This window comes from Equus caballus, chromosome X, assembly GCF_041296265.1.
Source record: "Equus caballus isolate H_3958 breed thoroughbred chromosome X, TB-T2T, whole genome shotgun sequence".
NCBI lineage: Eukaryota > Metazoa > Chordata > Mammalia > Perissodactyla > Equidae > Equus > Equus caballus.
In genome coordinates this window covers 45,027,091-45,040,741 of record NC_091715.1, presented here as the reverse complement: position 1 = coordinate 45,040,741, position 13,651 = coordinate 45,027,091, and the positions used below count along the sequence as shown (strand labels likewise).

General features: G+C 51.2%; 1 protein-coding gene and 1 pseudogene across 5 annotated transcripts in view; one reads left to right on the top strand and one right to left on the bottom strand.

Annotated features, from left to right (window-relative positions):
• The window catches only part of IQSEC2 (IQ motif and Sec7 domain ArfGEF 2), a 78,126-nt gene extending 67,233 nt beyond the window's left edge, over positions 1 to 10,893 (bottom strand). For 2 of the 5 annotated variants that reach the window (XM_023634196.2, XM_070257059.1), the window contains exon 1: positions 9,889 to 10,893. In XM_023634196.2, coding sequence (XP_023489964.1) covers positions 9,889 to 10,595 — 707 coding nt within the window. In that variant the 5' untranslated portion in view covers positions 10,596 to 10,893. The remainder of the gene's footprint in view (positions 1 to 9,888) is intronic. The other 3 variants (XM_023634195.2, XM_023634201.2, XM_070257056.1) reach the window with 2 other exon arrangements.
• Positions 10,894 to 11,324: 431 nt separating this feature from the next.
• Positions 11,325 to 13,324, top strand: LOC100061494 (small ribosomal subunit protein uS2 pseudogene; annotated as a pseudogene).
• Positions 13,325 to 13,651: the final 327 nt, after the last annotated feature.

The following is a 13,651-nucleotide window of genomic DNA, read 5'->3' as shown; positions in this document are numbered from 1 at the left end:
TTGTTTCAATCCTGTTTTCCTTTGCCTTGAAGAAGCTCTTTAGTCTGATGAAGTCCCATTTGTTTATTCTTTCTATTGTTTCCCTTGTCTGAGAAGACGTGGTGTCCAAAAAGATCCTTTTAATACTGATGTCAAAGAGTGTACTGCCTATATTTTCTTCTAGAAGCCTTATGGTTTCAGGTCTTACCATTAGGTCTTTGATCCATTTTGAGTTTATTTTTGTGAATGGTGAAAAAAAACGGTCAATTTTCATTCTTTTACACGTGGTTTCCAGTTTTCCCAGCACCATTTGCTGAAGAGACTTTCTTTTCTCCATTGTAGGCCCTCAGCTCCTTTGTCAAAGATAAGCTGTCCGTAGATGTGTGGTTTTATTTCTGGGCTTTCAATTCTGTTCCATTGATCTGTGCACCTGTTTTTGTACCAGTACCATGCTGTTTTGATTACTGTAGCTTTGTAGTATATTTCGAAGCCAGGGATTGTGATGCCTCCAGCTTTGTTCTTTTTTCTCAGGATTACTTTAGAAATTTGGGGTCTTTTGTTGCCCCATGTGAATTTTAGGATTCTTTGTTCTATTTCTGTCAAGAATGTCATTGGGATTCTGATTGGGATAGCATTGAATCTGTAGATGCTTTAGGTCATATGGACATTTTAACTATGCTTATTCTTCCAATCCATGTGCATGGAATGTCTTTCCATCTCTTTATGTTGTCATCCATTTCTTTCAGGAAAGTCTTGTAGTTTTTGTTGTATAGGTCTTTCATTTCCTTGGTTAAATTTACCCCAAGGTATTTTATTCTTTTTGTTGTGATTGTGAATGGTATTGTGTTCTTCAGTTCTTTTTCTGTTAGTTCGTTATTAGAGTAGAAATGCTACTGATTTATGTATGTTGATTTTATACCATGCAACTTTGCTGTAGTTGTTGATTATTTCTAAAAGTTTTCCAATGGATTCTTTGGGGTTTTCTATATATAAGATCATGTCATCTGCAAACAGTGAGAGTTTCACTTCTTCACTGCCTATTTGGATTCCTTTTATTTCTTTTTCCTGTCTAATTGCTCTGGCCAAAACCTCCAGTACTATGTTGAATAAGAATGGTGAGAGTGGGCACCCTTGTCTTGTTCCTGTTCTCAGAGGGATGGCTTTCAGTTTTTGCCCGTTGAGTATGATGTTGGCTATGGGTTTGTCATATATGGCCTTTCTTATGTTGAGGTATTTTCCTTCTATCCCCATTTTATTGAGAGTTTTTACCATAAATGGATGTTGGAGAGCTGGATGATTTTTAAGGCTCCTTCCAGCTTGAAGTTTCTTGATTTTTATGCTGGTATTATTAAAATCCTGCTGGTCATACATAGCTGACACTCCTGTGAACTCCCAGAGTAGGCCGCACTCCCCTCTGTCACAGCACTTGTCAATGTACCATGACTGTCTTTCTCCTCCAATAGATTATCTCTACTCCCACTGCCCAAGCTCAGGCCTTATCATCCATTGTCTAGATTATCGCACCAGCCTCTTCACAAATGCCCTCCAATATATCTTCCGAACTGCCCTCCAGTGAGATCTCTCCAAAACTTGGCTCTCAACACATCACCCCATGCCCTGCAATGCATACCTCTTCCCTCAGCTTAAAACCCTATGTCGGCTCCCAATTCCCAACAGAATAAAGCTCCTTATCCTGCTATTCAAGTGTCTTCGTGATCTGGGCTATCCAACTCTTCAGACTCTTCTCCTGACCCTCTCTGCCTCCCTGTTTGTGCTCTAGTTTGTACTGACCTGATAAAAGTGCTCTACATCCACGTATCCTGTTGGTTCCGTGCCTCTGTACATTTGCTCATGCTGTCCCCTCTGCCTTAACCTCTCTTTTGCCCCCAATTCTCACCAACCCACATGCTGTCCTTCTTTACCCAGCTAGCTCCACTCATCCTCCAAGCCTCAGTTCAGACATCACCTCCTCCAGGAAGCCCTCTCCGACAGTCTGGGTAGACGTCTCTCATTTGGGTACCTAGGCCCCCTTAGCTCCCCTCTGGCATAGCACACAGGAAACCACACTGCAATCATCTGTTTCCATAGTCATCTTTTTTTTTTTTTTTTAAAGAAGTCTTTTTCCTTTTGGTGAGAGATTGGCCCTGAGCTAACATCTGTTGCCAATCTTCCTATTTTTCCTTCCTCCCCAAAGCCCTTGTACATAGTTGTATATCCTAGTCACAAGTCATTCTAGTTCCTCCACATGGGATGCTGCCACAGCATGGCTGGATGCGTGGTGCATAGGTCCGCGCCCAGGATCTGAACCAGCGAACCTTGGGCCACCAAAGCAGAGCACGCAAATTTTAACCACTCGGCCACAGGGCTGCCCCCACGGTCATCTTCTCCACAAAACTGTGAGCACCCTGAAGCCAGGAACTAACTAATACTAATTACAGCACTCCCTACCTGCAATAGCACAAGGCATGGCACATATGAGGCACACAATATTCACTGGACTGACCTCTCTCTCAGAAATGTGGTGAGCTCCCACATGGCTTCTCCCTCCTGCCCTTCCATGGCATTTTTGCAAAGTTATTATTAATAATAAAAATGCCTATCACTGACTAAACATGCACTATGTGCTGAACACTTCATATATGTCATCTTATTTAATTCTCACAACAATCACGATAATATGGGTTACTTATGAATTGGTTAGCATATACCTATACCTATACCTACACCTATACATATACAGTTGTGTGACATGCCTCCCAGTTTTATAAGGAAATTTTGGGGAAGGAAGAAATTAGGTACTTTTTATCACAGATATAATGACAATAATTTTAAAGTGGTTATATAGAGGAAAATATTGGTTTTATTTAAGTGAATGCAGTATACTGCATCCTGGAATCCAGCAGGAAATTACCAGGCCCAGATATGTAGTCATATTATCCCTCAAAAAAAGGTATAAAAATCACATAGCTGCAAAGAAATGTGGTTGATATTAGTGAAATGGTACATATCAGGTGATAATGGTGATACATTTCCTTCTAAAATGGTAGCAAAATCATCCTGATGGGCCACGTAGCTCTGGCTTGTCATCTTTGTTTTGAAAAGAATGTGATGCGACAACCTCGGCTGGGTTGTTTGGTTTGCTACAGTCCACCTCCAGGGGGCAGGGCAGCCTCACGTATTATTTTCCGTCCTTGTCTCTCAGTCTTCCATCCTGATCAGGACCTCGATGGGTGTGCTAGGCAGCCAGGAAATTTCCTGATACATTTTTGTGGGGGCGGGGCAAGACGAATCTTGTATATCCAAAAATACAGTTTTATCCCCATTTACTACTTGAGAAAACTGAGGCTCTGGAAGTTAAGTGACTTGCCTAGAGTCACACAAAATCCTCCTTCCACAGCACCACACTTTCTTCAAATGCTAAGGTCCCAGAGAGCTTCAGCTAAGTGTTTGAGAATGGGCTTCCCTGTGTAAATGCTTTCAACATGGATGCTTGAGGAGAGACCAAACACCGTGAGGAAGTTCGAGTAACTAGCAAATGCTCTTGCCCTAAATGAGTTACCTCAAAAGAGGAAGGAAGTCATTTATTCATCATTCTTCCCCATGACCAATGTTTATGATTCTGCCAGGGAAGACAGCAGGGAATGAGCCAGAGGGGCTGCACCTTATTCCGACTCCAAGACACTGTGTCCAGCCCAGGGTTTGAGCCCAATACAGATTTGACAGACAAATAAGTAACGTCCCGCTGGACTGGGCGAACTGCACACAGGTCCTACACAGGCCTCTTTGCTCCTTTCAGAACAGAAGATCTTATGTTGAGGGTCCAGACCACGTATGACATGGCCGTGGCACAGGAGGGAGAGCTAACAATAAGCAGATTGGCCTAAATGTCTCCAAAGACTAGTCTGAGTCTGCTACCCTGACATTCTACCAACTGGGAGGCTGGTGAGCGTGAGGAGCACAGAGAGCAGAGGCCAAACAGCTCCAGGGAGCACGAGGAAAAAGCCATACAGAAGCCAAGAGAATTCTGAAGTTGAGTCATCTCTAGAGGAGTCCTGGAATGAAGAAAAACTTAGGCATCTCTGGCTATTAGTGCACCAGGACTTAATCTGACATTCATTTGTCTACTCAGCATTTATTGAGCAGCTACTATGTGCTGTGCTATGTGTTTCCAGCTCCTTCATGCCCACAGCTCCTAGTCCAGGGACTGACACAAAATGCACTTGATATATGTCATTAAATCTCAATCTGAAGGGGCTCTCGATGTAGTAGGACACAAGATGTAAACAAATAACCATCAAGGTACAAAAAGGGGCAAAGTGCTCATTTCAAGGGTCAGGGATAGACCGAGCACTGGGAGCGACCAGCGAAAAAACACGGGAGAGGGGCTGGCCCCGTGGCCGAGTGGTTAAGTTCACGCGCTCCGCTGCAGTCGGCCCAGTGTTTCGTTGGTTCGAATCCTGGGCGCAGACATGGCACTGCTCGTCAAGCCACGCTGAGGCAGCGTCCCACATGCCACAACTAGAGGGACCCACAACGAAGAATATACAACTATGTACTGGGGGGCTTTGGGGAGAAAAAGGAAAAATAAAATCTTTAAAAAAAAAAAAAGAAAGAAAAAACATGGGAGAGATGACAGGATGGGAGAGGTAACAGCAGGCCTCAGCCTGGGAACTAGATGGAGCAGCCCAGGAGAAGAGAACATCATTAGCAAAGACCTAGAGGTCATTAGAAGGCTGCGTGAGCTAACGTTGGGGCACACAGGCCAGTCTGGCTGCAGCCCGGTCTATGTAAAGGGGACTATGAAAAAATGAGAAGAGAAAGGCAAGTTGGGGGCAGATCCCAAGAGGACTGTGCATGGCAGGCAGAGGAGTCTGAACATTCTCCTGCAGGCCAAGAGACAGTGAAACCACTGGAGCTCTGCAGAAACCTTGGCCTGGCCGTACCTCATCAGAGGCTTGATGGAGCAAGAGCAGGAGGGGCATCTATTAGAAGACTACGGCAAAAATCCAGGAGGCCATCAGGAGAGGGAGCCTGACTCAAGCAGTGGTCCCCAGAGCTCTGCTGGGGCAAGCCCGGAGCCATGCCTGGAGTATCTTCAACATCTTCATACCCAGCCTGCAGGAGGCAATGGTGTACCATGGGCTCGGGAGCCAGACAGTTCTGGGCCCATGCAGTTGTGTAACCTCAGGCAGGTCACCGCACCTCTCTGATTCTTGTTTCCTCGTCTGAAAAATGAGGATAATAATAACACCCACCTGGAAGGGACTCTGCGAATGAGATAAGAGGCAATACTGCATGGTGGGTAAGAAGGAGGCAGGCAGACTGTGGGGCCCGACCACCTGGAATCCTTTTAGCTCCTTCTCACTTCTGCTGCTTATTCATTGAGTGACCTTGGGTAAGTTAAACAACCTTTCTGGTCCTTAGTTTCCTCATCTGTAAAGCAGATTTAACAACAATATCTACATCAAAGGATTCATGTGAAGACTGAATGAACTAATACATGGAAAGCGCTTAGAACAAATAGTGCTTGGCACACAGTAAATGCAGTTTAAAAAAAATGTTAGCTATTATTACATAAAGCCACATAGGGTGGTGCCTGGCTGAGATTCACTCAGGACGCGTGTGGCCTTTTCGCCATGCTCCATGCCTTTACTACACTCCCAGCAAATTCAGAGGCCACAGCAGGCAGGGTGTGGGACAGATGAAAGAGTAGCAGAGAGCAAGCCTGGGTCCAGTTTTACTCCTACCTCGCCCTCCATTGGACACCAGAAGACACCCACTCTCTTCAGAGCTCCCCTCCCGGGTCCTCGACCAGTGGCCTGGCCTGACCTGATCTCTCCTTCGTCCGAAAAACCTCCATTCCTCACCACCCTTGCTACTCATTTTGTCCTGAGTACCATCGCAATGGGCAGGCCTGGAACCCTGTGTCTCTGGCCAGGGGGAGAGGGGCTCTCCAGGACAGAGAGCACGGTGTTTGCTGAGCCTGGTGGCCCCTTCTGCTCTGTGCACACAGCCAAGAAATGTTTGTGGATGAAAACAACCCCATTCTTGCCCAGGATCTAGACAGAGAAGCAAGACTCCTCTAATTCTCATTCAACTCGACATTATCATTTCCTCCCACACAAGTATAAGGCTTCCAACACAGTAGGGGGACAGTAAATGGTTTTTCCTCCTGGGAAGAAGGAGAGAATCCCCCTGGGAAGAATCCTCAAGACCCCAAAGAAGACAGACTTCCCCAGGGCCCCTCCCTGGGCCCACTCTCTCCCTCCCTCCCAGTGCCCTTAGCTCCTGCGGGGAGCACTCTGACACCCCATTGCACACAGGAGACAGGCCAGCAGCCATGTGGTAGATCACACATTGCCCTGGCTGTCAAGAACAGGCTGGCCCCTCTGGTAGCTGTCCCCCAAAGTGAGCCAGCTTGCAGGGCGGGCATGGGGTGGGGGCAGAGTATGCAGTTACCACCAAACCAGCCTTAGCCCCCCACCGCCCACAGTAGAGCCAGAGCTAGGCCCATGCAAAAAGTATGGGAAATGCAGCTCTCTTCAGCGTGGAGCAACTGAGCAGTGGCCCCCAGCACGCCTATAAATCATTCCAGGCACCAGACCTGCAAGGAGGGTCAGGCCAAGATCAACGCCAAAGCACAGCCCTTCTCTAATCATCTGGAGAGAGGCAACAATCCCAAAGAAAAAGACCTGAGCATTGGTGGAGACCAGCAGCTACTGAAAAACAAACAAGCAAAGCCCTCACATACAGAGGACCAGCGGCCAGCAGGAAGTCAGGCCTCATCTGGCTCTATGCTGCACTAGAAAGGCCACACCCAGAGCACAGCAGAAGGCAGCCTGGCATCCAGAAACCTGTCCAGATGAGACAGTGCGGGAGGAGGTGGGAATCCTGGGGGCATGACATGGGTGGGAGTGGACATGACAGCTGCTATCAACCATATAGGGAAAGTTCACAGGACCAGGAGTCTGTCTTATGGGTAGTGTGACCTCTGGTGTGTTGCTTCACTTCCCTGAGCCCTCAGTTTCTTCAGCTGTAAAAATGTGGATTGTGGTGACAGACACTCATGGTCATTGGGAGGACTGAATAAGTCCCTAGGCAAAGCGGCCCTCAACAAGCGGCAGCTGGGCCTAGGCCCGTCTCTCCCCTCTTCCTCCACCAGAGGGAGCCTGGGGACCAGAAGCGCCCAGCCTGTACCGGCTCTACCTATCCTCCCCCAATGCTGCAGCCTCTGCTGCTAAACTCCCACCCTGCCTGCCCTGGCTTCCAGCAGCAGCCTTCTCACCCACTCCTTACAGACACAGAACAGGCTTGGCACAGGAGTCCCTTGCAGCAGCTGTGGTGGCAGCAATGGCTACTGCATCAACAGGCCCTCCTGACGCCTGGCTGGGAAGGAGAGTGGAAAGGAGGGAGACATAGCCTTCTCCCCTCCCCTGTTGACTCCTCCACTCATCCAAGAGTCATCTCCTTTAGCTCAAATCCTCTAGATACCTAAGGTTCTCCTGGCCTCTCCCAGTTCGTGACCTGGCCAGGTCCTGATGCCAAGAGATTCCTGTGGGTTGGAGAGCTCTAGTGGAAAAACAACAGGCCTCGGAGACAAGCGGACTTGGGTTCTAGTCCCAGCTCCATTAGGAACCAGCAGCATAACCTTGAGCAACGTCCCTCCCCCTTGGAGCCTCAGTTTCCCCATCTCTAAAATGGAGTTGCTAACGCTCACTGCACAGGGCCTGTTGTGAGGACCAAAAAAGGTAAAAATGGATGTGCAAATATTGAATATATGGTTAGGAGAAATTCAAAGTACTATTTAAATCCCCTTATTAATCCAGCAGGAAATGTGAAGCAAGGAAATCCAACAAACAGCCTGGAGGGTGCACAAAAAGAGGGAAGGACCAAGAGGCAGGCTTGCATGGATGGCAGAAGCACAGAGCTCAAGAGCAAACGGGCTCCCAGCCAGCCAAGAGATTCAGACCCAGGTCTGTAGATAGAGAATCTGAGGGTAAGAGAATCCTGGAATTGGGGAAGACTTAGGTCATTTCACTGGGCTTTATACCGATTCAGGAATTATGCTTTCTCCAGCTCTCTCTGACCCCCACTGGGCCTCTGCTGGACACATTCAGCCAGCCCCCACCCCCACATGGTGCTGCAGATGGCCAGATTGGAAAGTTCTTCCTGATTTACACCAAATTTTCCCACTGCTCCTGGTTCTGCTCCCTGGAGCCACACATAAGGAGGCTGCTTCCTCTATCACTGGCCTGACCACGATAGAAAAGTCTTCTGCAGCCCAAGCTCAAGGACCACAATGCCCATCAAGTCGCCCACTGCCCCCACCCCACCATGGCCCTCTCCTGAAAGGGCCTTGCTTGACTGAGCTGGACCCTTCCTCCAGTGTGGGGCCCCAAGCCGCACTCAGGCAGTCCTCCAGGAATCAGTTCCCAGCAGCCCCACCTGGACAGGAGAGCCCATCTCCCTCACCCCAAGACTACTCTGGGGCAGCCCACACCAAAATTCAGCTGAGGGTGCACTGCAGTGGAGCCCAACCGAGCCCTCGAGCTGCAGCTGCTGCTCCTGGGGCGCAGCCATCTCAACCCAGCACCCCAGCCTGCTGCCTCACCACGGGGGAGTTGCAGAGAGCTGTCTCCCAGCAGATTTCCTGAGGCAGAAGGCTTCCCCACCCCCAGCCCAGCCTCCAAGAGACACTCTACTGGTTGTGGCACATGGTAGGACCAGCTGAGCAGTGAGAGAAGGGGGAAGGCTGTCCATTCGCTAGAGGACTTCAGACTTGCTCTGTAGTGTGGCTGGATTAGCCACAGAACCATCAAATCTAAGCAGGAGGGGTCCTCAAAGAGCATTTAAGGCAGACCTTGCCTTTTAGAAAGATATGAGGGAACTGATGGCCTGAGAGAGGAAGGGACTCAGTCAAGGTCGCAGAGCTGGAAGGGGAAGCCGGGTCTCCTAACTCCCAGTTCAGCGTTGTCTCCAGTACAGCGGAACAGAAATCAGGAAGCCTTTAGGGCAGCCCTGTGAGCCTGCGTGCCCTTGACTCTCTCAGCCTGACATTCATCCCAGCCAGCTCACCATGGTATCTGCATGGAAGAAGTGCACCCAGCCCATGGCCCACCAACCCAAGAGATATTGCCAAGGTGTCCCAAATAGGCAGACACACAGACCCTAGCACAGAAACTGGCTCTGATCCAAAAGAGGAAAGATCTGTAGACTTCCCTTTCTGGTACACTGTTTAATTGGGTGGTGTTTTTCTTGGGGGTGGAGAGGGGGTGGTCTTTGAGGAACCAGCCAAGGGTCAGGCCTCCATCTTTGCTCCCCCATCTTTGCTCTCCCAGCCAGGATGTACGGCAGTTCTCCTCAGAGGGATGTCTCAACCTCCAGCAGGCGTTCTGGCCCCCACCCGCCTCCCTGGGAAAGGATGGAGCTGAGGCAGCCGGAGGAGACAAGATCAGGCCTGCACTAAGGACCTACAGAAGAGACCCGAATAGGCCAAAAAAAAAAAAAAAGTGGGGGGAGGGCTTTCTTTCCCTTGGGGGTCTGACTTGACAACATCGCAGACAATAAAAATCCCAACCAGCATATTCAAAATAAATAAGTAAAAGAAAAACCATCTTCTGGCAAGGATACAGCCAGGGGGTGAAGGAAGTGGAGGGGGTGATGACCGCTCTAGGCCCTCACTGGCCACGGTTTTGAGAAAGAAGAGACGCCTGCACTCATCCGACCAGCCCCGTCTGGGGTGACTAGAGAAGGGGTGTCGCTGCATGAGGGGGACCTGGCTTCTCCTGACAGGCTGGGACAGGAGAAAAGGACATGGAATCAGACACTGGCTTCTTACTTTACCAGGCGGACAAGTTGGAGAGGGAACTAGAGGGGAAGAGCCGGGGGGTACAAACACACGTTCCTTACTTTCTCTGGAGGGTTGTGGCCGGACTGGTGCTGGTACTGGTGCTGTGACCACCGCCGGCCCCGGGGCTGGAACTCCTGGATGCGCCACGGCTCAGCTGGCCCCGCTCCCGCGGTGGCCGGGGCCCCACGCCCACCGCCGCCGAATAGCCAGCTTCCTTCTCTCGGCCCGGGTGCGCTGGCCCGGCCTCCCGCCCGCCACGCTCACGACCCAGGGCTGGGTTCTCGTGGTGCAGGTGGCACTGGGCAACGTCGCGTTCGCGGGCTGGGTAACCGCTAGTGTCCTGGAGCGGGTATGAGGCGTCCCGCTCCTTGTCCCGATACACAGCCTCTCGGTTCTGGTAGGCGCCTTCCCGGTTCGGGTAGCCCACGTCCCGGGCCGCCTGGTGGAACTGGCTCTCCCGCAGCTCGCGGTGGTGGAACTGGGTCTCGCGCAGGTTCTGATACTGGCTCTCGCGGCCGGGGCTATCCCGCGCGCCGTGGGGGTCCCGGTGCAGCTCCCCGCGGTGCAGCTGGCTCTCCTCCCTCAGGTCGCGGTTCTCCTGGGTGAGCTGGTCCAGCTGGCCCTCCAGCTCTTCGATGCGCCGACGCTGGGTCTCCAGCAGCTGCTGCTGGCTCTCGATGATGTTGTTCAGCTCCAGCAGATACTCCACCGCCCGGTTGGGGCTCTCTGATCCCGGACCGCCCGGGGGCCCCGACCCCGCCTCCATTCTGGCGGCCCAGGGGCAGGGGAACGGGCAAGAGAGCCCAGTCCCCGCTCGCTCACGGCGCCACCCTCCCCCGGGCCCAGCCGGGGGAGGGGGCCGGCGGGACGCGAGGGCACGCACCGGGCTCGAGGGCCCGGGGGCCCGGGGGGGCCCGGGAGACAGCGCTGGGGCCGGCGGCACCGGTAGCAGGAGCTGAGGCTGCGGCTGCCGCTACCGCTGCCGCCGCCGCCACCACCACCGCCACGGCTAGGGAGGACGCTGCCCACGGCGCTCCGCCCGCTGCGGAGTCACTGCGCAGCGCGGCCGCGCGGGACCGCCCCGGCCGCTGGCCCGCCCCCCGCCCCCGCCCCAACCCTGCTCGCCCAGGCCGCCCCCGCGTGCCCCACCTGCAGCTGCCACCCGCACCCGAAGCCCGACCCGCCTCGAGGCACCCAGGCCAAGCCAGGCCTAGTCCCATCAGGAACTGTCAGAGATCTCTCCATTCCATCAGTCCCGGTCCTCACTTAATGCAGCCTAACGAAGCCCTCTATCCCAATCCATTCCCATGTCCCTCGGGTCCGCCAGGCCCAAGATCTTCACCGAAGACATCCCAGGAACCCCCATGCCAGGGAGACCCCAGGTTCAGGCATTCCACGGACTCCCCATTCCCTGAGTCTGCCAAGCCCAGTATCGGATTCCCCATCCCCTCCAACGCCTGGACCTATCTCAGGCGACCACCCCCCAGCCCATGTCATGGGCAGTCGCTGGATCTCTCATCCTAGCCGGTCTCTGGACCATCTCCCCATCCCAGCCAGGCCTGTGTCCCTCCAGCCCAGCCAGTCCCCATCTCCCCCATCCCAGGCAGACCCTGGTACACTGCACCTCCCACACACAACATCACAGGCATCCCTTACTCCAGCCGCCCCTAAACTCTCATCCAAGCCAATGCCCAGTTCCCCTATCCCAGCCCACCCCAGGATCCCACGGGTTAGCCAGTTCCTTGTCCTCCAACCAAGGCAGTCCCAGGATCTCCCATCCCAGCAAGCCCTGGGACTCCCCATGGCAGCCAATCTCAGGATCAAAGCTCCATTCCTTCATTCAACCCTCATTTTCTGCTCTCCTTTGGAAATGCTCTCCTTCTTTCAGTCCATCATCTCCATCCAATGAAACTATACCCAGCCTTCAGGACTTAAATGCCAGCATGCCAAAGCCAGCTCCGATTTCCCCAGCCAGAAGTGCTCGCTTTCTCTCTCCTCTTGACTTCCTACTGCATTTCCCCTACACCTTTCTTGTGGCACTTGTGGGACAAGTGGAACTCTGCTTCATAGCACATTCATTTGTGTTCTTGTTTTATGTCCTCCGCCAGATGAGTTCCTTAAAGCCAGAAACATGTTGTCACTCATCTTTGTGGGCAGGTTGGGGTAGAGGAGAAGGTACGAGTTTTACTGTCACACAAAACTAGATTTAAATTCCATCTTCTCCTTTCTGAACTTCCATTTCCCTATCAATAACACCTACCTCACAGAGGTGGTCTTGGAAAAAAGCATGCAAAAACATTTAACACAGAAGAGATAACCCACAGTATGGGAGGTAATATTTGCAAATGATATATCTAAGGGCTTTGTGTCCAGAATATGTAAAGAACTCTCACAGGTCAACAAAAAAGACAACTCAATTTTTTTTAATGGGCAAAGGGTTTAAATAGACACTTCTCCAAAGAAGATGTACAAATGACCAATAAGCACATGAAAGGATGCTCAATATCATTAGCCGCCACGGAAATGCAGATCAAAACCACACAAGCTTTCCGTGCTACCCATAAGGCATTGTTCTGAGTTCCCATCATAACTTAAAGAGGAACTTTTACAGTGTCCGGAGCCCCTGATGTCTTGCAGGTGAAAAAGGAGGATGTACTTAAATTCCTTGCAGCTGAGAACCACTTAGGTGGCACCAACCTTGACTTCCAAATGGAACAGTGCATCTACATAAGGAAAAGTGATGGCATCTACATAATAAATCTGAAGAGAACCTGGGAGAAGCTTCTGCTATGGCTTGTGCCATTGTCGCCATTGAAAACCTGGCTGATGTTAGTGTCATGTCCTCCAGAAATACTAGCCAGCGAGCTGTGCTGAAGTGTGCTGCTGCCATCAAGGCCACTCCCATTCCTGGCCCCTTCACTCCTGGAACCTTCACTAACCAGATCTAGGACACCTTCAGGGAGCCACGACTTCTGGTGGTTACTGATCCCAGGGCTAACCACTGGCCTCACACAGAGATGTCTTATGTTAACCTGCCTACCATGCCTCTGTGTAACACAGATTCTCCTCTGTGCCACGTGGACTTTGCCTTCCCATGCAACAAAAAGGGAGCCCACTCAGTGGGTCTGATGTGGTGTACGCTGGCCTGGGAAGTTCTGCGCATGTGTGGCACCATCTCCCATGAGCATCTATGGGAGGTCATGTCTGATCTCTACTTCTACAAAGATCTGAAGAGACTGAAAAGGAAGAGCAGCTGCTGCAGCAAAGGTTGTGACCAAGGAGGAATTTCAGGGTGAATGGACTTCTTCAGCTCCTGAGTTTACTGCTGCTAAACTCGAGGTCGCAGACTGGTCTGAAAGCATGCAGGTGCCCTCTGTGCCTATCCAGCATTTCCCTGCTGAAGACTGGAGTGCTCAGCCTGCCACTGAAGACTGGTCTGCAGCTCCCACCACTCAGGTCGCTGAGTGGGTAGGAATGACCCCTGAGTGGTCTTAAGCTGTTCTTCCACAGGCTCTTAAACAGAAAATGGAAGTAGGGTTGTTGAAAAATAAACATCGGCTTCTTAAAACACACGCACGCGCACACACACACACACACACACACTGAGATACCTCTTCACACCCACTATGATAACTAAAATAAAATGGACAGACAAAGAGAAATATTGACGAGCATGTGGAGAAACTGGAACCCTCATTCATTGCTGGTGAGAATGTAAAATGGTGCAGTCACTTTGGAAAACAGCTTGGAAGTTTCTCAAAATGTTAAACATAGAGTTAACATATGACCCAGGAATTCCACTCCCACGTATGTGCCCAAGAA